Raw genomic sequence first — 24,441 nt, 5'->3', positions numbered from 1 at the left:
TCCCCCATGCTTCACCAGGTGAAGCTTTTCAGGCCCTTTAGCCTCAGGAGGCTCCCCTCCAGATGTGACCCTCGAGTTTCCCCAGCACATCAAATGTGTCCCTGGAGACTTCTTCCCCTCTTACAACCAGGATGTTCTAAATATCCTGACACAGCATCACAGGACCTGAGCAATGCTGCATCCTCATCCTTTAATCTTTGCCCTCTTGCCCTGTTGGCCAAGAATCTCCAGTGGGATCCCTGAACACTTTTTGGGAGGGCCTACTCATCTACCCTAAAAAATCTGGAGAGTATGAAATGTCAGTTTTTATGATACACTGGGATGCTTGCCATATAGACGTCATCTGTTAGAAGAGGACAAATGACCTCTTTTGCTCACATAGTTTATTGTGAAGATTTAATGAAATGAATGTAAAAGATCTTGCATAATACCTGTAAATACAGTTAAGTGTATAGTAAATTTTAGTTTCAAGACCTCTTGAATTTTGTTTATTATTCTATATGTTCTCAGTATAATAGAAATCAGCTGTGTTGGAGAAAGAATATTGGACATGATTACGTCCTTCTGTGCATGTAGGCTTTCTGTTTCTCAGAATTCACAAATGTGTCCTCATTAGGTTTGATTATAAAGACATTATTTTTTTTTTTTTTTTTGGTTTTTTGGCCACACCTGTTTGACGCTCAGGGGTTACTCCTGGCTATTCTCTCAGAAATCGCCCCTGGCTTGGGGGGACCATATGGGATGCCGGGGGATCGAACCACAGTTCATCCTACGCTAGCACTTGCAAGGCAGACACCTTAACTCTAGTGCCACCTTCCCGGCCCCAAAACAGCTTTTTTTTTTTTTTTTTTTTTTGGGCCACACCCGGCATTGCTCAGGGGTTACTCCTGGCTGTCTGCTCAGAAATAGCTCCTGGCAGGCACAGGGGACCATATGGGACACTGGGATTTGAACCAACCACCTTTGGTCCTGGATCGGCTGCTTGCAAGGCAAACACCACTGTGCTATCTCTCCGGGACCTATAAAGACATTATTGCTATAAATAAAATATTTCTATCCTACTTATACATTTAATTAAAACTTCAGCTCTCTAACTTTCCCTTGAATGGCCCGTAGCTGAAAATGAAAGGATAGGTTTTAGAGTTGGCTTATCTTTTTTCAGTATTGATATTGAGTAAATTATAAGAAAGCAGAGCCCAGAAGATAGCTACATGGCTTCAAACAGTTGTCTGACAAGTACAAGCTCATGAGTTCAAACCCTGGTGCCACCTACCTGTACGTGGAGAAGCAAGCCTGGCTGCTCTGCTGTTTAGCTTTCTTGGCAGCAAAGTGCCCAGACAGAGGTTGACTCAGTGGTTCAAAGAATGTCCAGGGCAAGTGTGAGGCCAAGAGCTTATTAAACCTCAGTGCAAGGTGCTCTTGAACACAAGCTCTAAGAATCATTAGTGGGAGGTTGGAAAGGGCTCTACAAATCTTTCATACTAGTCTTGGTTACCTTATAAAAACTTAATACTGATCAGCTGAACATCTAGTTCTACACAAAAACCTCAACTAATTTCATATATTTGAACTGTGGCTGCAATTTTTTACTTTTTTATTCTGTTGCACTTTGCTGTTATGCTAGAGAAGTTGACCAAAAATCTGACAGGATCCAAAGTACTGTTAGTGTAAACTCTTAGAAAATAAATATATAAGATACTAAGAATAATTTGATGAATGAATCATTACATGTATTGAAGAAAAAAAACAAAGTATGTTGAATTAAAATTTTTCATTATATAAAGTATCACCTAGTATTTTTTATCTTTGTGATTATAATCAATATATTTTTTTCTTTTAAATAGGGAAGAAGAATTTGATGACTATTTTCAAGATTTATTTCTGTGAGAAGAAAAAAGAAATTACATTCCTTGATGTGAAAATTAACTTTGCAGTACTTCACAAATTTTCATCTACTGGTTGCAATTTTAGTGGTTTACTTTTGGAAATAAAAACCTAGTTACTCTCAATGTTAGATGCTTTGATTGTTCATTAGTTTTTCTATAAATGCTTCTCCCATTCTTGAACTGTTTTTACAACTTAATTAGGACGAAACACTAGTATATCTATATCTGAATATAGTATACTATATCTGAATTTCTAGTGGTTTTAAATGTTTTGTTTTGGGGCCATACCCAGTGGTGATCAGGGCTTATACTCCTGGCTCTGCACTCAGGGATCACTCCTGGTGGACTCCTGTTTGAGGAACCAGAGATTGAACCCAGATCAACTACATGCAAGGAAAATTTCTTATTTGTCATAATATTGCTCCAGCTCCAAGTGGTCTTAAATTTTGTAGGACCTTTCTTACCACGAATTCTACCTTACTTCACATATAAATGTCTAAGACTTGGAAGATTTCAAAAGAAATGTAAAGTAAATATGTCATCAACCTTTTTGTTTCCCTTCTTTTTGATACAGTGGTCAACTTCCTTTTGGGCTTTTGTTTTCCCATTATCACTGTGGGTGTCCCCTCCCCCAACTTGTTTATCCTGCCTGAATGATCAGAACCCCCCACCCCTGGAATGGGTGGGAGAGGAGTCTGCTTGGGAGAAAGGGGATAAGAAGGAGAGATAGAGAAGAGAGAATCAACAAAGAGAATCAGCAAAGGGGAGTCAGTCAGCTACAAAGCCTGAAGAATAGCTGAAAGGGTGACAGAGGGAGAGAGAGCGCCAGAGAAGGAGCAGAGAAATAGCTGCTAGGAAAATGCTTATCATAGAAGCCATGTGAGGAAATGTTCATGGTGGTTAGGACCATGAAATAAAGCTGGCTGATGCCCGGGACCTCATCTGACTGATTTCTGATTGTCTCTGCCATCACCTTCAGACCCACTAGGCCAGTGGTCGCAACCTGTGGCTTGCGAGCCACATGTGGATCTTTACACTTTTAATTTGGCTCTTCTGTGTGCCGGGTGGCTGCTCCAGGAGTCAGGACTCTGCTCCTAGCCTCTGTCAGTGCCTGGCCTGTGTGCAGATTGGAGGCTGGCTCCAAAAGTGTAGGATGATACCTTATCATTAACCCTATCAACCCTAAACAAAGGTGTTCCCCCAACGTCATCTTTCTTAAATCTCTTCCTTTGATATGTAAAAGTCCACTGAATATGTACTTCTGTCTGTCTTTCTCTTGACCTGAAGCCTCCTGGTATTGGGAATTGGTTTTAATAAAGAAAGAGATGTTCTAGCGTTTTGGCCTCGAGGCAGAGAGTACAAGGTAAAAGGCCATGGACTCCATGATCATCCTTTCCTGGTTTATTATTTCCTTGGTTTATTATTTCTTTCCTGCTACCCTGCTTCTTCAGACCAGGTTGGGTGGGGTTTAGAAATACAGTGCCTGGAGTGATCTTAAAACACATTTTATTTTGCACAAGAGTGGGCATCTTCCATGAAGGGATTCTCAACCCAGAGTTTTCTTTTCCATGGATTCTCATGTTCAGAGTACTCATGATTAAAGTTGTGAGCTAATGCCCTTAAATGCTGTTTTTCATATTGATTATGGCTTTCTGCATAATATAAGTGCCAATCAGAAATTTTTTGCTAGAGTGGAAACACTTCAATATCTCCTTCTCAGACACAGCTATCCTATAATCAGATTCTTTTTTGAACATATCCATCTTATGTCTCACTGTAAAAACTACTTGTGAAATTCCCCTGCAGAGAAATATTAGAGAAAATGAACAATATCTGCCAAATACACAAGCATAGCTACCCATTCCTTGTCCAACTGGGGCTGTACAAAGTCAGAGTTCTGCTCTCACAGGAACTGCACTACTTCTTTCCTCTTGCCAACAAGGTGAGAGAGTACCCTTCCCCTGAACAGTCACTTCACTTCTTCATGGAGAAGATGCTAGTAGTGGGCATCCATACTCTCACCCAGGGTGGTGAATAGCCTGGATTTGATCACAATTGTGAATTTCACAAATTATCTTTACTGTGTCATCTGTCATAGAGTTTAGTTCAGCAGGGAGTTTTTTTGAATCCAGTCTATCATACAATGAGTGGATACACTGTACGGGTGTGCAACTTCTGTTTCTTGTGACTACACAAAAACAGTCATACACAGTGCATCATCTGTACATACATCAGCACATCAGATTATTATTCTGAGTAAAATGAGTCAGAAGGAGAGGTATAGACACAGAATAATCATTTGTGGCATATAAGAATAATAAATGGCAATATGGTAATAATATCTAGAGAAAATAGGGATGAGGGACAGGAGGACTCGTCCATGATAGGAAGCTTGCCATAAAAAGTGGTGAGTTCAGTTAGAATAGAGAAAGGTACATTATGACATTGATAGTTCGAACATATCACTCTGAACAAGAACTGGATGCTGAAAATGGATGAGTGACATGCATGGTACCCTTTAGCAATATTGCAAACCACGGTGTCATAAAGGAAATTTTGTGAACCTGAGTTTCATAAAGAAAAAGAGAGATAGAGAGAAAAAAGCAAAATGCCTGCCCTTGACATAGGCAGAGGAGGGTTAAAGGGAAGGAAACAAGAGACAGTGGTGGTGGGGAAAGTGCACTGGTGAAGGATGGTGTACTTTCTATGATTAAAACTCAAGTATGAATAATTTTGTAACAAATATGCTTAAATAAAAAAATTATTTTTAAAATGTTTCAGGCACACTATCATAACTCCTTTATGATATATCATATGCCTTTAACAAAGTGCTGTTTTTGTTTTTGTGTGTAATTTAGTTTGGTTTCTTGCAGCACACACTAAAGTGTCAATAGATTTTTTTTCTTTTAGTGAAATCACTACTTTTCTCTGGAACACTGTCTTTGCTTTTAATGATTTATAAAGGTTTTTCTCTTTTACCTATTTCATCTCCATATTGTAGGGTTTCAAATTTTCAGCACATTTTGGTTATTAAGAGGAAACGTTTTGAAACGTTTTGCTTCCTTATTATCAAAAATCAAAGCATTTTTCCTAGAGAAGGGTGTTCACTACCAGAATTAACAAATGATCAGTGGATTCAAAAACTGTATTTCATGGTGGATGTTACTTCACATCTAAATCAGCTTAATCATAAACTACAGGGGAAAGGAAACACAATTTTTTTGATGCTAGAAGAAGTTATTTCATTTGGAAACAAATTATCTGTTTTTGCTCAAGATTTTGACAGAGAAACTTTGATTCACTTTCCAAGCCTGTTGAAACATGGCCAAGAAAATAATTCTGATTTTGACATTACCTATTTTAAAACAGCACTTTTAAATATGAGGAAGCTTTTCTCAAGGATTTCAGAAACAGCAAAGGGACGTTGGCTTTTGTTAAAAAAAAAAAAAAAAAAAAAAAACAAAACCTCTGGATGCCACTGTAACAGAATTAAAATTTTCTCCCTTTAATATTGACATTGGCAACTTTGAAATGCAATTTCTGGATTTAAAAAACAAAGAACTGTAGAGCTCGAAATTTGAACGTCTTTGTGCTGATTTGAAAAGATTGGAGAAACACAAATGTGAACTTTGTTCATAGTACAAGTGGTCTACTTTGAAAGACCAGGAGAAGGGGCCAGCGGCGAGATGGCGCTAGAGGTAAGGTGTCTGCCTTGCAAGCGCTAGCCAAGGAAGGACCACGGTTCGATCCCTTGGCGTCCCATATGGTATCCACAAGCCAGGGGCAATTTCTGAGCACTTAGCCAGGAGTAACCCCTGAGCATCAAATGGGTGTGGCCCGAAAAACAAAACAAAAACAAAAACAAAAAAAAGACAGGGAGAAGGAAGATATGTTGATTTTAACACCTCGAATAGTATTCCTGACTCACATAATCAACTAAAAAAGCTAGCATTTGCTGTTCTTTCCTTGTTCAGGTCTACATATTTATGCAAACAAGTATTTTCCAGCATCACTTATCAAGAGTAAATTGAGAAATCATCTCATCGATGAGAACCTGGAATCATGCCTAAAATTAAAAACAACAACATACAAACCTGACATTCAAACTATCCAAGGAAATGCAAGGCCAATGTTCACATTAGTGTTTGTAACTTTGTCAGTCATTGTCAGGATGTAATTTTCTCTATTGTAAGGCAAATTTTATGGAATTTAATGTTATTGATAAATAATATCATTTTAAAATTTTTTGTTGTATTAGTTGTGTTATTTGTATCCTCCCGACCTATGTAGATACTTGCATGCAGAATATTCTCAATAAAAACTTATTGAAACTAAAAACAGTGTACCATCCTATGCATTTTCGGTTTTAAAAATGTGGCTCTCGGGGCTGGAGATATAGCATGGAGGTAAGGCGTATGCCTCTCATGCAGAAGGTCAATGGTTCGAATCCTGGCATCTCATTTGGTCCCCTGAGCCTGCTAGGAGCGATTTCTGAGCATAGAGCCAGGAATAACCCCTGAGCACTACAAAAACAAACAAACAAACAAACAAACAAAACAAAACAAAAAAACACCAAAAAATGTGGCTCTCAAAATAAATTTCAATCGTGGTTTTGGCGAGATTTGGCTCAGTTGAAAAAAAAAAAGGTTGCCGACCACTGCACTAGGCTATAGGGGCTGCAGGATCCAGGCTCAGCCAGCCAAGAAAGTCCTCACCAACCCCATACCAACACTAGGACTCTTCAATTTATATTAAAACAACAACAGGCGCCTAAATAGGTACTTATGAATCCTGGACCCAAGGAGACCAAAGGTAGTGAGACTTGACCTTTTGGTGGATTGTCACCATGAAGCCCCCTCGAACTGGGCTGAATGTGTTGTGCCTTTCACTGGAACACTGGTGAACATGGCTTCTGTTCTGAATGGCTTCGTCCTGCTCTGGTCCATCTAACCCGCATTTCTTACTCTAGACTTTACATGCCAGGTTCCCTAGAGATTCTCTTGCACACATGCCAGAGAGGGGAATAGTGCCTTCCCAGTGGTGACGAGTTCTCGATCTAAAGGCCTTCCCAGAACTGATAATTTATCATTTACTACCTGGCACTAAAACAGAGAGACCCTCATCTCCCAAGAATGATAAGCCAGCTACTGTCTCTTCAGACTCAGAGTCTAAAAATAGCTTAACCAAATATACCCTTGTTCTCCAAGCACTGAGTCAAGTAGACAAGCCAGTGCTGGCAATCCAAGTACTGGGCACTGTTAAATGGTTCAATGTTTGGAATGGTTATAGACTTATCAACAGAAATGACACCAAAAAGGATGTTTTTGTTCACTGGACAGTCATTAAGAGAAACAATCCCAGGAAGTTTCTCTGGAGTGTTAGAGATAGGGAGACTGGAGTTTGATGTTGTGAAAGGAGAGGGGACCAAAAGCTGCTAATGTATCCAGACCTAGTGGAATGCCGGTGAGGGAAGCAGATATGTTCCCAATCTACATAGGTTCTGTGAATTCATCCCTCAGCCTCACTCAGCCAGCCCACCACCTATGGTGGCAAAGGCTCCCTTAGGTGAGACAAGCAGATAGTGAAGGGGAAAAAGTTAAAGACTGGGCAGCATCCTAAACACCACCATCTACCATCTTTCCTCTACCAGAGGTGCCTTTTGTGAGGACTCAGACCCTAACCTGCAGCAGCTTATCAAGGAGACCCCAGCAGCCTACCACAGAAGGTGAAGATTGAGAAGATGTAGGATCCAAGACCAGCTGAAGACCATCAAAAGAGAAGCTGCTTTCAGAACTTCCTGGACCTGAATTACCTCCTAAAATTTAACTTTCTCCTAGGCTAATCTCTTGACCCTATTTTCATCAGTCACTATATTGTGGGTTAAATTGAGTTTTATCTGTATGGATCTTACTGTTTTGTTTTAAGCCCCACTGCAAACAGAAAATTTTATATCTAACTTTAATATTTGTTTGCACAATTCTGGGGAAATGCATGTTAGAGTTCTGAAAGTTCTCAGCTATCCTAGTGAATATTTCACAATTGCGATGTTCTATTGTGTATCTTACGTAGTAGCTTGTTTACCAACTGTATTATTGCGGAAATGTTCTTGTGATTTTGTTTAGAAAAACTTATGAAAAGAAGCTTGGATGTTCTAGACTTATCAATAGTGCTTCTGTAATAATACAAAAAAAAGGTGGAGAATATGGGTATCCCCTCCCCCAACTTCTTATTTATCCCACCTGAATGATCAGAACCTCCCACACCTGGAAATGGGTGGGTAGAAGTGGCTGACTGGACTGGGAGGAGAGAGGGGATAAGAAGGAGAGTTAAGAGTCACCAAAGGATTCAGCATCAGCAAAGAAGCAGAAGCAGTAGCATCAGCAATGGGAGCTAGCAAGGAAGCCTGGAAGCTGGAAGGGGGACAGAGGCAGAGAGAGCCAGAGAAGGGGCAGAGAAATGGCTGCTTGGAAAAGGCTTAACATAGAAACCATATGAGGAAATGTACATGACAGTTAGGATAGGACGGTAATATAAAGCTGGCTGACTCCTGGAACTTCATCTGACTGCTTTGTGAATTTTTCTGCATCATTCTGCAACCTTCAGACCCACCAGGCCATAGGGACTGCAGGAGCCAGGCCCAGCCAGCTGAGGAAGGCCTTACCATCCCCACACCAGCACTAGGACTCTTTAATTTATATTAAAACAACATATAACCTCTATTTGGCTGCCTTTTTTGGCCTTTCTCTTGCTTCATTTATATCTCTACAACTTAAAAAATTGAACTTCCGCATCTGAAGGTAATTAAGGCAAAATAATATCACAGGAGACCAAATGAGGGCTCAGTAGTCTAAAATGGTATGTTCATAAAAGTTGACATTCTAGTAGATTAATTAATTGAATTAACCAGATAAAAATGTGCACATTAGTACTTATCTTTAGAGATGGAATCAGACAAATATTAATTTTCTTACACAAGGGAAGGCATAAAATACAATTTTGTAATTTAGGGTTTATATTTCCATTAATCTGTAGAGATGAGGCACTCCTGAAATGTATAAACAAACTTCCGTATTTGTGTAGTTTTGTTTGGGGTTTTCTTGCTTGTTAGTTTTTGATGTTGTTTTGTTTTTCCATACCTGTCTGCTAAGGGATTACGCCCTGCTCGGGATCTTTCACAGTGATGTGGCCTAAGGATCAAATCTAGGGCTTCTGCATGGAAAGTATGTGCTTCAACCCTATGAGCCAACTGAGGAAAACGATCATAGCATTCCAATTATTTTGTTGGAAATAAAGTATTGTAAATGGCATTTGAATGTGAAGTGATTGTCATTTAAATGCAAAATAAGTAAAGTAGCGTCATATTTTTGTTTATTTTTGGGGGGGAGCAAACAGCACTGTTCAGAAACTTTCTGGCTAGTCCCCAAAAGTCTTAGGGTGCTGGGGATCAAATCAACCCTGGAGTTCCTGCATACAAAGCATGTTCCTCACCTTTGAACTAGCCCCTCAGCTGTGTCTTATTTTAAAATATCTCATATCTAGATATTTTCTCTTACTAAGTAGAAGTTACTTAATTGAATATCAGGAGGCTTCTATATTTTATGTGAGTATTGTACTAAACATTGCATAAAGCACCTTATCTAAGAAATAATATGCAGTCATTTGTAAGCTATCAGAAAATAGCATATTAGTTTTATTAAACATTGGAAGTCCACCCACTTCCTAGGCAATTGCATCTTTTTCATTTTTATATAAAGTAGATTAAAAGGAATAATAATATTTGAGCAGAAAGTATTACTAGTAATTATTAATGCAATGCCCAGCAAAACTGATTTTAGTTATCTGATTTATAACATTTTTATTTAGTTTGATTTTTAGACCACATAACTGCTAGGCTTAACTCCTAGCTCTTTACTCAGGGATTTACTTAGTGGTGTTTACTCAGTTTATTCAGAGAACCATATGCTGTATCAGGGATTGAACAGTAGGATTTACTGTATGCATAGCAGCAGGCATCTTACCCCCTGCATTGTGTCTCTGTCTCAAAGAGATACATATTTCAGATTAAACTATTATTTTTCTATGTTTCCCATACTTTGCAATCATTCTATACTATGTATAATTTATACTATATGTAATCTTTATAAAATTTCACATTGACACATTGAGAGATGTGAATTCAAGAAAGGATTTGTGGGATTAATCAAGTCTTGTGAGCTGAATTTTGCCAGCTCTCAAGTTCATGTGTTGAAATTGTAGCCCCCAGAATATCTTTGTATGTGACTTTTTGGAGATAGGCCATATAGGAAAACTAGATTCATATGAATAGGCCCTAATTAAATTTGGTGTCCTTATTAAAAGATAGAGACATACATTTAGTGCATATAAAGACAAAGAGAGATGGCCTACAAAGCCTTAGAAAATGGTCTTAGAAGAAACCAACCTGCCAACACCTTATCATGGGCTTCAAGCCATCAGGTTGGTAAGAAAATTAATTTAAGTTCTTTAAATCCCCAGTCTTATATTTTATTGTTAGCTCTTGCAAATGAATACAACCAATAAGAGCTTTGAAAAGAATTGGTGACAAGCATCAAGATTATATATTTTTTAATTTAAAAGATTGGTACCAAAAATAACTTTCTGTCCTGTTTTGTACTTTCATTCAACTTTATTTTTCCCTTAGGGTTTACAGGCTAGCAATAAATTGTCTCTTTATCGTCATGGGGATAGCTTTTCTAAAGATCCTTTTATTCTACATAGTGATTTGCTGAAGTTCTTTTGAGTGTTTTGTTTTTCTTTAAAAATAGCAATGATATTCAAAATTTAGACTAACTGGCTTGATTTGTCACAACATTAGACATGTTTTGGACTTTTTGTCAGCAGCATCGCCTCCTGAATCTTCAGCAGCTAGTGAAAAGGAGAAAAAAAATTAGAATCTGGGCTGCATTCTAACCATCTTATCAATAGTACCAACACTAGAGCCTAATTAATGTGTTTACTACATACTAAGAATCTTTAAATTTTAAAACTCAAATTCAAAAATTGCTAATTTATATTATTTAATAGACTTTTTTGATCTCTTTCAAGAGAAGAATTCTGCTTTAGTCTGGAAATCTTGCAAATTGTTGCTTTATACTGAGACAACTTGAGACAACCTAGAGATAAAAATGATGTTCCTTTCGCATCCTACCTGGGGTACCAAAAAAATATAATATTCTTAATCAATATAGAATCCTCAGTGTTGGGGAGGATTCAGAACGCAATTTTTCATGCAAATAAAGCATAAAATATCCACATTTAATATACTGAATACTAAAAGAGGGCTCAAAGAATTTGCTCTTTTCACTAATCATAAAATTGAGATAATGATTTAATTTAGTTTTACTAAGAAAGTACCTTAGTTTTTATTTGCTTTTGTCTTCATATCTTTTTTAAAGTCCATATTAGATTTTAATGATTTTCCCATTGTGCTTCTGGAAGATAAATTCTAAGCAAGCCATTCAAGGCAACACATGATCAGGCAGGGCTTCCTGCATTACCAGTGTCTATGACTTGTGTGTACTCTTTGCTCTTTAGACTCTATCCAGCTACACGAGTTTATACCAAGCTGATTCCTACTTCTAGACCTTTGTGCCTATTTTGTTTCTTCTTTTCCTCCCCAAACCTTTTTTGTATGTTTTGCCTATTTAAGACAACGTTTTCAGAGATTAGCCTAATTAAGTATTCTTCAGAAAAGTATTCTTTGAGGCCCCAAGAATACACTTTATGCTTCTTGTGATGTTCACAAAATTATACTAGGATAGTCATTTATACACTAGTTTACTACTAGTTCTTTTACTAGATGGTAAACTGAGATAAAGGCCCTGTCTTCCCCAGGTTATCCCTAGCATAGGGCCTTGTACAAAATACTTAATAATTCATAGATGAGAGGATATTCATGTTAGAATCAACTATTTTTATTCAGTTAAACTTTCTTACCTTTTAAGGAAAATAATTTCTCTCTGTGAATTATTTTAAATACTACCAAACATATTAGAACCACCTAAAAGAACTATGGTAACCTTTTCTCCTTACCTTTCTCAATGGTGTTTCCTTCTTCCTTCTTTTTTATCTCTTCTTCAATTACTTTCATCTTTTCATCATACTCATCAGCTAGAGACTTCCATTCTACTCTATTATTCTGAAGACCATTCAGCATTGGGGTGATTTCTTTGTGAAATCTTGAGAACTCCTAGAAAGAATTTATGTCAGAAACTCGTTGAATTATATAGCTGATATTGAATATTGTCACAAAGAATTATAAATAGTTGTATTGTTCAGGACTGCTAAGCTCAGCCTAATTCAGTATGCTTGCCTTCTAAATCTATTCAATTGCTTTTATCAGAGCTTTCCTTTCATTGAAGCTCTGAAGGAGATAATAACAGAAACTCCCAAACTATTTGTTTTACTATCACCCCCTTTTCAAGGAAAAAAAACAAACACTCAGCACCTTGCTGGAAATTTACCTTATGTGAACAAATACAAAGTGCTTCCTACAACCAGAGTACACTCATCCTCACATTTCAGTGCCAATCCCCTCCTGCAGGTGGGCAATATCTCCTACTTTGGAAAATGTTAGATTAAAGTAATACTTCAAACTGCTTTGGAGAAACCAGGACACCCCTAATGGCTTTCCATGTAAGTTATTTTTATACTTGGTTACAATACCAAAGAAAAATTATTTAAATGATTATTCACTCAAGCAATTCAATTAAGCAATTGCTTATTTCAGTTAAGTAATTTACTTACTTTATATACAAAAGTACAAACAAAGTCAATAAAACCAACTTGAAGTTTAGGTAGTTCATCTTTTTTGTTTCTGTCCATCATAGGCTGTATCGAAAAACAAATAAGTAATTTTAGGATAGTTTCCTAAGATTTGGTGAACAAATTAGTGACAGCAATATTTTTTATAAGTAAAGACATTGGTTTTTTTTTTGGGGGGTCATACCCAGTAGTGTTCAGGGATTACTCCTGGCTCTGTGCTCAGAAATTACTCCTGACAGGGTCAAGGGATTATATGGGATGCTGGGAATCAAACCCAGGTCAGCTCTATGTAAGGCAAATGCCCTTTCTGCTCTGCTACTGCCCTGGCCCCAAGTGAAGACATTTTTATGTAAAGATATTTACAATAGGTTGTTGCTGCAGTACTGTTCTTTCCAGATCTCCTTGTTCCCAAAATTCATTTGCAACCATAAGTGCTACCTGAAAATAAAGAAAGACGGTTTAGGGAAGCCTCTTGAAAGTCAATTTTATTAGTATGAGAACTTTTTTTTTTTTTTGGCCACACCTGTTTAATGCTCAGGGGTTACTCCTGGCTAAGCGCTCAGAAATTGCCCCTGGCTTGGGGGGACCATATGGGACGCCGGGGGATTGAACCGTGGTCCTTCCTTGGCTAGCGCTTGCAAGGCAGACACCTTGCCTCTAGTGCCACCTCACTGGCTCCAGCATGAGAACTTTTTAAAGATGGAGTTTATAGTTAGTGGTTGAGGTCTTGCCTTGGATTTTAAAGAGATCATTTACAGATTATAATAAAATGGGAAAGAGAAATTACTCTTCCTATTTAGCATCTAAACTCGTTCTGAGAGTGTCTCTTACTTGCTATTGCCACCAATAAAAAGAGGATGCTTGCACAAAGTCCAAGAACAACCAGTGCTGGTACAGGTGTGGGGAGAAAGTGACTTTCATTCACTGTTGTTGGGACTGTAGACTGGTTCAGCCTTTTTTGTAAAACAATATTGATATTCCTAAAAAAAATTAGAAATTGAACTTCCATATGATTCAGAAATACACTCAGGATATACCCTAGGAACCCAAAAATCCTATGCAGAAAAGCCATCTGCATTCCTACATTTGTTGAAGCACTATTTTTAATAGCCCAAATCTGGAAGCAACCCAATTTTTCAAGAACAGATGTGTAGATAAAGAAACTGTGGTATACATACACAATGAAATACTATGCAGTTGCTAGGAAAAATGAAGTAATGAAGTTTGCTTATAGATGGATATGGAGATTATTATGCTGAGTGAGTCAGAGGGAAAACAGGTAATATACTCAATTGTGGGATATAAGAAAAATAAAAGATAGTCTAGGGATAATAGTATGTCCAGAGACAATAGAGATTAAGACCAAGAGGCCCAGTCCATGGTAGGAAACTTGCCACAAAGCAGTGAGTGCAGTTAGGATAGAGAAGGGTCCACTATGACAATAATAATTGGAACTGATTACTTTAGATAAAAACTGGGGAGCCAGAGTGGTGGCATAAGCAGTAGGAAATTTGCCTTGTACATGCTAACCTAGGACGAACCGGGGTTCAATCCCCCGGCATTTCATATGGTCTCCCAAGCCAGGAGCAATTTCTGAGTGCATACCCAGGACTAACCCCTGAGCATCACTGGGTGTGGCCCCAACCCCCCCCCCAATGCTTATTACTGAAAGGGGTTAAAGTGTTCTGTATGGTGCCACTTCATGAACAATAGAGTGCAAAATACAATGACAAAAACAAAGAGAGAGACTGAGATAGACATAGACAGACAGAGATACAGAGAGAAGTAAATTGCCTGCCTCTGAGGGGTGGAAGGAAAACTGGGGACATTGATGGTGGGAAATGTAAACTGGTGAAGAGTGGTGTACATTCTATGCCTGAAATTCAATTATGAACAATTTTGTAACCAACAACGGTTCTTAAATGAAGATAATAAACAAAGAAATAAAAAGAGGATGTTTGGTATTATTATATATTGTGCTCCCAGCTTTAATGCTTTCCAAACATTCTCTTAACTTGTTTATCTGTTGGCATCTAACATATATCTGTATAGTACACATACACACACACAAATATATAAACTCATCACTATGTGACTACAGATTTCACTGTTGAGGATATTTGAGGATTAATATAGAATTACATAGTTTTCAAAAACAATACTAAGTTCATTGAATATCTGCTAGCTGTCTTACATTAGAATGAGTTGGGCTTGACAAAGGAGTAATATGACCTTTTACTTTGATACTCATGGTCTGGGGAAGACAGTTATGTGAACAGTGTACTAAAACCTTATAAGAATAAGGTTCCCAGGCCCACCCGGAGGGATCCCTGAACACAGTCAGAATTAAGCCCTAAGCATCACCAGTGTGACACCAAAACAAAATAAGAATAGTCTGACAACAGCTTCTAAGAATAATAGTATGAAGTGCTTCAGATCAAAAAAAAGAAAGTAAAGATGTACTCCATAATGTGGATAGTTGTATCTATGTATATCGAGAAGTAATAGCTGTTGGCAAGGTAAAAAGGAAAGTAATACTATGTGCAGAGAAAAAAATAAATCAATCTCCAGAGTTTATGTGAATAGGAATTTAAAGTTATATAGGAGAGTGATGGGAAATAAAATAGGGAGTGTTAATTAGGAACAGGTAGTAAAAATTCATGTAAGTGTTGCAGGGAATTTTTAAAGTGTCTTTAGATAGTTGGTCTTAAATTCCCTTAAGTTCTAGGGCACTTAAATTCCTCAAGTTTGTTGAGCTACCAGGAGTCCAATAAAGTGGAAGCCAAAATAGATTAAAGTAAAATTTCACCTCCTTTTATAAGTGAAATAAACATTTTGTAGGACATAAGAAACATTTCTTTTTTTTTTTTTTGTACAAGAGTTTTTAAAAAATTAAATCACAACAAAGCTGGCTTGGCTTCTGAAAAATATGAATGCGTCACGAATTTGGGCGTCATTTCTTTTTTAAATAGGTGGGAAAGGGGAAAACAAGCTAAGAGACTCTAGGCCACCAACCATCTCAAGGTATGCCATAATTGTGACTGACATCCCCAAGCTCAATTTGGAATCAGGCTGGGTCACCTTCCTGATGCCTCTTACTTCCAGAAGTCCTGGCAGCCATGCCCATAACTTAGGGCCTCCTGCCATGACTGTGCAAGTGACCAACACCATGGACTCATCTGACTCTTGAAAAAGAGAAACAACTAGTAGGAAAAACTCATGGACATGTTGGCTTAGTAATTGATTACACTGAAGCCCTTGGGAGGTGAGGAAGGGCAAGTCCCTGCCCTGCTGAAGCTCGTGGGGCTTCACACACAGACCACCCTACAACTATGCCATACCAATGGCCCGTCTTCACTGCTTTTCCACTAATCTCTGCAAACTCCTAAGCACCAATATACTCCAGGTGTGCTGGTTTTGTAGTTGACATCTTTTGAGGACAGTTTGGAGCCAGGGTGGACTGCCTTTCCCCAACCCCCTCCCCCACCTCTCATTTTCAGAAGTCCTCGTAGCTACACCCATTATCCAGGGCCTTCACCATGACTGCACAAGTGGCCAACACCAAACACTCATCTGACTCAACTAACTCTTGAAGAGAAGAAAACTAGCAACAAAAACTCATGGACATCTGGCCTCACAGTTGATTGCACTGGGGTCCTTCTGAAGACCTCCATTAACCACCGCCATTGCCATATGTGATCATCAGCCCAACTCTTAGATTCTCAGAGATGGCCACTAATGTGGCCATGTGACACCCTCATAATTTTGATACTGACTTCCCAGTCTGTATAACACTAAATTAAATATGAAATAATCATAGAAGCCACATAAACTCAGCAAAGAAAACAAATAATAGAATGGTCTACTAGTAAGCAATAAATAGCTTAGAAGACCTTCTGAAAATGACATAATAACCCCATTACAAGCTAAGACAATTTTCACAAATATTCTTCTAATGACATTTTTTTCCTATAATTCCATTACTGTTTAGTTGTACCGAGCAATATTAAAGCAAATTACCTGTACCTTTTAAAGGGTAGGCTTCAGGGAAGTTGGGAAACTGATGACAAGTATGGAGGGAATGTTACATTTGTGGTAGAACTGGTGCTGGGATGTTGAATATAAAAACAAACTATTATGAGCAACTCGGTAAACAAGTGTCTAAAATAAAATTTATTCATAAAAAATAAAACAAGTTGAAATTTTTTGGCACTGGGGTTTTAGGAAGTTTTTAAGTAGTTCAGTGACTGAGCAGAAACCATCTACATTCCCAGAAGTAGCTCAGAGTAAAGCTAGGGAATAATTAGAATGAGATGGACTCATAGAAGAGTAACTCCCAGTAGTTCTGATGAAAGTGAATTAGGTGCTATATAGAGAAGAATGCCTTTGAAATAGAGTAATAGAATCCTTTGGGACCAGGGGTCTCAGGAGTGGTAATTAGGACTTTAAAAATATGAAGGAAGAACAGACATGTTAGGGCAGAAGGAGCTCACGTGTTTGATATTGGACTTATAACAATTATTCTATCTTTACAAAATATAGCCCACATTCACAATTAAAACCAAATTGTCCCAATTTCTCTTCCCTTAAGGTAAAACTCTTCTTAGGGTTTTGCCTACAAGTTATTAGAAGAGGAGAAGAGAAAGTTGATTCATCTAGTCAGTAATTATAAACCGTGGCTTCCATCTCTCACTCCTATAGACTGGAATGCTCTCATATAAATTTCCAATAGTGCCTTTAATTGACAGTTGATTGCAAAAGAAACAGGAGTAAACTTAACCATGATGGAGCAAAGCGCCTCTAAATAATCCTTGTCGTGTGACAATGTATCCCTATTAAAAACTCAGACATTCCTGGGTTTGGAGCAATAGCACAGTGGTTAAGGCATTTGCCTGGCATGCAGCTAACCTGGGTTCAACCCCCATCATCCTATATGAACCCTCCCCCAGCCTACCAGGAGTAATTTCTGAGCCTAGAGCTAGGAGTAACCCCTGAGTGCCACTGGATGTGAAAAAAAAATGGTAATAACCCTTCAGACATTTTCTAATTTTCACAAAATTTTCACAACCTATCAATAGTGAGGAATCCCAAAACTTATTTTCTTCCCAAGATTTCCTTCTCTTTGCTTTGTTCTTGTGTCTGAGTAAATGACCTCTTGTCTTACTGACATTTGTGATCTCTTGAATGCTATTTGACCCCTTCCATTAAAAAACCCAATAGGGGGCTGGAGCTGTGGCACAAGTGGTAAGGCATAAGATGGACTGCAGTTTGATACCCTGGCATCCCATATGAATCCCCAAGCCAGAAGTGATTTCTGAGAGCATAGCCAGGAGTAACCCCTGAGTGTCACCAGGTGTGGCCCAAAAACAAGAAGAAAAAAAAACCCAATAGGAAACTTTTGTGGGGGAGGGTTATGGTCACACCTGGTGGCACTCAGGGGTTGGTTACTCCTGGTGCTGCACTCAAAAATTACTCCTTGTAGGCTTGGGGGAACCATATGGGAAGCCAGGGATCAAATTCATGTTGGTAAAGTGCAAGGCAAAGACTACCCACTGTGCTATCTTTCTAGCCAGAGAACATTTTTTTTTTTTTTGGTTTTGGTTTTTGGGTCACACTGGTGGTACTCAGGGGTTACTTCTGGCTCTGTGCTCAAATTACTCCTAGCTGGCTCAGGGGACCATATGGAATGCTGGGATTTGAACCACCATCTGTCTTGGATTGGCTGCATGCAAGGCAAACACGCTACTAGCAAACACTGTTCTCTAGCCCCAACAATTTATTTTTGTCTGAACTCTTCAGATTTCTTTTTACTTGCAGTTAAGAGACAAATCAATCGTGTAAAAGGACAAGATTAGTGTAATAAAAGACAAAACTTACAAAATCTGTAATAATAATTGCAAGTTTAATGAAATTCTAAGCTTTTTTCATGGGACATAAACAGTACTTTAGAAGGTAACAAAGAATAGAAACGTTATGGACTTACCTGACTTTGAACTTCCCAGGGCTTGGTGATAGCTGACAAGTCACAAGCAGTCATCATCATTGCCCTTTGAAAGAAAAAAACGTATTAAAATTGAAAAATCATTCAAAACTTGAAACTTTCATCCCAAAAATGGGATTAAAATTAAAATTTTAATCACTCACATGATAATCTCTTTTTTGGTTGGATCAATAGTTACATATTTGATGGCTTCTTGTTCAGTTTCCATTTTCTCACAGGCATCTACAATTTTTTGAAACATGGTTCTCTTTCTAGAAAAAATACAACTGTGCAACAATTTTAGCACATACTAGTAGAGAGCAAAGGGTATCTTTAACACATGTTTTTCAGATATCCTCTCCCTGTCTTGCAGTGGACACCTACAGAGTGAAGGCTAAGGAGCCAGGGATAAGGGGACAAGGAAGAGGTATGATGTCTTAACTCAAAGGCTATTGTATAAGGTAAAATACACCAGCCATTGAGGGAAAAGAGCTGGTGAATCTGAATATATTCCAGTGATAAAAGAGACCAGAGATAAAATAAATATCACAGCCCTTTATGATTACTCTAATGCATTATAACAACAACAACAACTAAAAGTTAAAAAGATGTTCAATTTCACTGGTAAACAAAAATACAGTAATTGAATAGCTAGTTGGCTTGAGGGCAATGAGTTTTGGGAACTAAAACCAAGATAAAATATAAAAGAATTTATTTTTGGTTTTTGGGTCATACCCAGTGGTGCTCAGTGGTTACTCCGAGCTCAATGCTAAGGGAACTTTATGGGATGCCAGAGATTGCCCCTGGGGTTGGGTGCATGCAAGCCTTCACTGCTTTAACTTAATTGCTTTAACAAATACCTTAACTAATGTACTATCCCTCTGGCCCCAAAAATCCGAAAAGAATTTATTTATTCTATAAACAGCTAGCCCCGAAAGCATGAAGACTGCACCTAATTTAGAGATGATTCACAGGTACCAACAAGACCTACTAAAACTCAATAATGCCAACCTGAATGGAGAAGGCAGAACTTCTTCAGGAGGGGAGAAACTTCAGTAGGAACAAAAGGCCCTGAGTAGATTCCCTCCTCCACAAAAACCAACCATAGCAAGGGACTCTTCTTACTTATTAGAAATCCCCTAAGCCAGAGCAGTTTGGGAAAACCCCAAAATTCTACTTTGCAAAAGCAAGCGGCTGCACACTTTCCACTATATGGAAAGTGTATTCACCCACACTTTATGGATAAATCCATGTTGACATCAGGATAGTGAGTTTTATTTTGGGTTTGGAGGCCACATCTGTTGGTGCTCCGTGGCTCTTGGTTCTGTCTCAGAGGTCCTTTCTGGGAGAACACATGCAGTATTGGGACAAACAAGGATTTTGCCATATGCAAAGCAAGTTCCTTAATCTCTGTCCTAGTTCTCTGGCCCAGATGGTGATATTTGTGAGGTAGAAAGAAAGGTATTTTCATAGCAAAGTGGAAAATGCTGCAATTGCATGATTTTATTTCCTTTTATAGAAAGATTTAAACTAAATGTAGCAGAATTTTAGCATTTATAGAATATGGGTTTTGAATTATTGGAGATTATATTATTAGAGGCACCACTTCATATTTGGCATTTACAACAGTTACTTTTAATTAATGAGAATCAGAGAAGCATAATTTGACATTGTCTATTCAAGTTATTATGCACTTTGATTCCATTACTCGTCAGCAATTCTAATCTATTACCACCAAGGGAGAGAGAAAGGAGAAAGGAGGGAAAGAAAGTGAGAGAGGGAGGGAGAGAAAGAGGGAGGGAGAGAAAGAGGGAGGGAGGGAGAGAGAGAGAGAGAGAGAGAGAGAGAGAGAGAGGGAGGGAGAGGGAGAGAGAGGGAGAGGGAGAGGGAGAGGGAGAGGGAGAGGGAGAGGGAGAGGGAGAGAGGGAGAGAGAATATGGAACTGAGGATGCTTTGCATGCAGGAAGCTAGGCTTTGCAAAATTTAAGCTACTTCATGGTCCCCTGAGCACTTCTGGGATCTACTCCTGAGCGCAGAGCACAGAGTATTACCCCAAGCTGTATGAGCAAGAAACAAGATTAATTTTCTTAATTAAAAAAGTAAAAATAGTATTTGAACTGGGTCAGCTCCGTAAATCCACTCTTTTCTCGAAAGGTTATGGCTGCACCAGCCCACGCAGTACCAAGATGGCCATCTCAGGAGGAGAGGGTACGCCAAGCCCTCACCCTGCCAACACCACACTTGCTGCCTCCATCACCCAGAATCACCGTTTTTCCTATAGTCTCCCTCATCAATGACCAACTACGATTCCCTGCAGGGATGCTGATTAGTTACAACAGTTGTTGGGCTGATTTCCCCAGGGTTTTTTCTGGACCAAGTGCAGGCACCTTCCCCCATATCCTCCTTCTTCTGGGATGCATGGTAGCTGTAACCATACTCACAAACACAATCACCATGTTCAAACCCGGCCTTCTTCCAGGATGCCCTGCAGCTGAGTATATGCCCTTGAAATTCATAGTTTAGTAGCTTTAAATTTCGGGACAACTTCATTTGTTTGCTGCTGTTATCCCTAAAGGAATACCCCCAAGTTAATAGTCTGGACATAAAACAAGAGCTTGCTAAACCTTCTGACATTGTATTGACTTCATTAGTGATACAATAATTTTGACAACTGAGCTTGTTTTTGTCTTTCCTTTCTTTTCTTTCTTTCTTTCTTTCTTTCTTTCTTTCTTTCTTTCTTTCTTTCTTTCTTTTCTTTCTTTCTTTCTTCTTTCTTTCTTTCTTTCTTTCTTTCTTTCTTTCTTTCTTTCTTTCTTCTTTCTTTCTTCTTCCTTCCTTCCTTCCTTCCTTCCATCTTTCCTTCCTTCCTTCCTTCCTTCTTTCTTTCTTTCTTTCTCTCTCTCCCTCTTACTTTCCTTCTATTTTATCTTCTTTCTTTCTTTCTTTCTTTCTATTCTTCTTTCTTTTTCTTTCTTTCTCTCTTTCTTCTTTCTTCCTTCCTTTCGTCTTCCTTCATTCCTCCTTCCCTTCCTTCCTTCCTTCCTTCCTTCCTTCCTTCCTTCCTTCCTTCCTTCCTTCCTTCCTTCCTTTCTTCCCCTCTTTTTTCCTTCTTTCTTTCTTCTCTTTATTTTATCTTCCCTTTTATTTTATTTTTATCCCAATAACTTTGCTTTCACTTATCTGGAAACAAATGTATTATGATCAACTTTGTCAACTATGTAATATTTTTTTGAAAATAAAATTTAAAAATTAAAAAAATTAAAAGAGGCTGGGTCTCATGATTTTATGAGTTTGGGTCATGTATCAGTATCTTTAATATTTTTTAGTTTCCATACTTTGACAGAATCATATTTCTGCTCCTGCAATACTAAAATACCAGATCATAGACCAGAGATCTCCAAATTTATTTGGCCTACTGTTCCCCTTTTCAGATAAAAAACATTATTCAGGGACCCCAAGCCCAAGCGGAGGGCACACAGGTGAGTGCTTTCCCCGACACCTCCACACTCTCCACGTGGGAGCCTGAGACAGGCTCCTCGCCGCCACACCCTGTGTCCCTGAGCCTGAGCTGAGTGCAGACCGGGTGAGAAGAACCCTGCACCTGACCCACTCTGTGCCCCTGGGACTGGCTAAGACCAATAGACTGGGTGAGCTTGGGCCTGCCACCTGGACCATTGGCTAACCTAGAGCAGCCTACCCCCCTGAGCCCGGGAGTGGACCTGAGACTCCCCAAGAGCTGAGGGCAGTTACTGGGTGGGTTTGACTATGGGAATTTCTTCTGCTGAGGCTCGGAGAGGCGGAGCTACATTGACTTCCAGAGAGGGGAGGGAGGATAGAAAGCTAGGCTCAATAGCGCTCTCAACCATTGTGGCCAGGAGCAGAATTGCAACGGCTGGCAGGAATAAGGAGAAGGAAATTGACCAGACCCACTGAAGGAGGGCTGACTTCCAGATAGGGGAGGGGGAGGGGGCGAAGGAGCTAGGCTCAACAGCGCCCTCCACCATTGTGCCCAGGAGAGGACCTGCACTAGCTGACAACAAAAAGGAAAAGCAACGAATCAGGCCACATAAAGAGCACAGGAGGAGCCAAACCTCAGTGAGCCCACCCAACAACCCCCTCTAGAACCATGCTCAGGGAGGGGGACCAAAGCAGGCTGAATTTAGAAGGCACAGCACTCCAAACCACACCAATAAATGCAAAGAAATATGGGTAAATCAAGGAGAATCCTAATATCTGGAAATACAGAGATAAACCCTAGCAAGTTTCCAAGTACACCAAAACGCACAGATCCATAGGAAGGAGACCTAAAAGCATCCATGAAGAAGGAAATGCAAGAATTGATAAAAGAAATGAAAGAAATGCTAGCTATCGAGTATAAGAAATCTATGGATGAACAAATCAGCCAAATTAAAGAAGAAATGTTAAAGAACATGAGAGATTCCATACAAAAAGAATTGAAGGAATTAAAAGACAAAGTAACAAGCCTTACAAGCAGAAACACTGAGTTGGAGAAGCACATTGAAGAACTCGAAGGAAAACTGCAAACAAAAAATGACCAAGAAACCAACAAAGAAATAAAAGGCAAAGCACAGGAAGGAAAAGTCCAGTATCTAATGAACAAGGACAAAAGAAACAACCTAAGAATTGTGGGTATGCCAGAAAGGAAGAAAATAGGGAAAGGGGAAGAACAAGTAGTCACAGATGTAATAGCAGAGAACTTTCCTACCCTCTGGAAAGAAACTTCAGTTCAAATCCAGGAAGTGAAGAGAGTCCCTAATAAAGTAGACCCTAATAAATACCAAAACGAAGACATATAGTAATCCAAATGGCAAAAAACAAAGAGAAAGATGAACTCCTTAAAGCAATAAGGGAGAAAAAAACCCTCAAGTACAAAGGAAGGGACATAAGAATCAAACCATATCTCCCATTTGAAAGAATTCAAGCAAGAAGACAGTGGAATGACATATTTAAACAACTGAATGAAAGAAATTTCCAACCTAGGGTCCAATACCCAGCAAAACTATCATTCATATGGGAAGACAGACTAAAAACATTCTCAAATATGAACGAACTTGAACTATTTGTGCAGACAAAGCCGATCCTAAGCGACCTACTCAGAGACGAATTACACAATCCAAACCCCCGATTGTAACCACACTACACAACACAACTGCACAACAGTCATCTCTGTCAATAATCTCCTTTAATGTTAAAGGACTAAACTCTCCAATAAAAAGACACATAGTTGAGAACTTGATTAGGAAAAATATAAACCAGACTTCTGCTGTCTGCAAGAAACACACCTACAACTACAGGATAAACACAGGCTTAGAATAAAAGGATGGAAAGTAATTATTCAGGCCAATGGAAAACAAAAAAGAGCAGGGACAGCCATTCTTATATCAGACCAAATTGCATTCAACCTCAAAAAAGTGATCAAAGACAAAGAGGGTCACTACTTACTGATCAGGGGAACATTAGATCAAGAAGTACTAACCCTGGTCAATATCTATGCACATAATGTAGAGCCAGCAAAATATGTGAGGCAACTGCTTGCAAACCTGGAGAAACACATGAAGGGAAACGTGATAAAAGTAGGGGACCTCAACACTCCACTATCGCCACTGGACAGATCCACCAAACAGAAAAATAGCAAAGAAATAAGAGCTTTGAATGAAAAATTAGAAGAACTAGGGCTAATAAACTTATATAGGGCCCTCCATCACAGAAAGCAGAATATACATTCTTCTCAAGCCCACATGGAACCTTCTC

General features: G+C 38.8%; 2 protein-coding genes across 2 annotated transcripts in view; one reads left to right on the top strand and one right to left on the bottom strand.

The window, feature by feature from the left end:
• Positions 1-2,009, top strand: part of LOC125994800 (protein FRA10AC1) — a 29,378-nt gene extending 27,369 nt beyond the window's left edge. The window contains exon 13 of the mRNA XM_049764324.1: positions 1,845-2,009. Within this exon, the coding sequence (XP_049620281.1) occupies positions 1,845-1,887 (43 nt within the window). The 3' untranslated portion in view covers positions 1,888-2,009. The remainder of the gene's footprint in view (positions 1-1,844) is intronic.
• An 8,611-nt stretch (positions 2,010-10,620) lies between these two features.
• PDE6C (phosphodiesterase 6C) overlaps positions 10,621-24,441 on the bottom strand; it is an 83,105-nt gene continuing 69,284 nt past the window's right edge. The window contains 6 exon segments of the mRNA XM_049790844.1: positions 10,621-10,790; positions 11,958-12,114; positions 12,672-12,755; positions 13,053-13,127; positions 18,673-18,736; positions 18,834-18,941. Coding sequence (XP_049646801.1) covers positions 10,729-10,790; positions 11,958-12,114; positions 12,672-12,755; positions 13,053-13,127; positions 18,673-18,736; positions 18,834-18,941 — 550 coding nt within the window. The 3' untranslated portion in view covers positions 10,621-10,728.

The sequence above is a fragment of the Suncus etruscus genome, chromosome 17 (assembly GCF_024139225.1).
Source record: "Suncus etruscus isolate mSunEtr1 chromosome 17, mSunEtr1.pri.cur, whole genome shotgun sequence".
NCBI lineage: Eukaryota > Metazoa > Chordata > Mammalia > Eulipotyphla > Soricidae > Suncus > Suncus etruscus.
The sequence above is the reverse complement of the archived record's forward strand: the minus strand, read 5'-3'. Positions and strand labels throughout refer to the sequence as shown.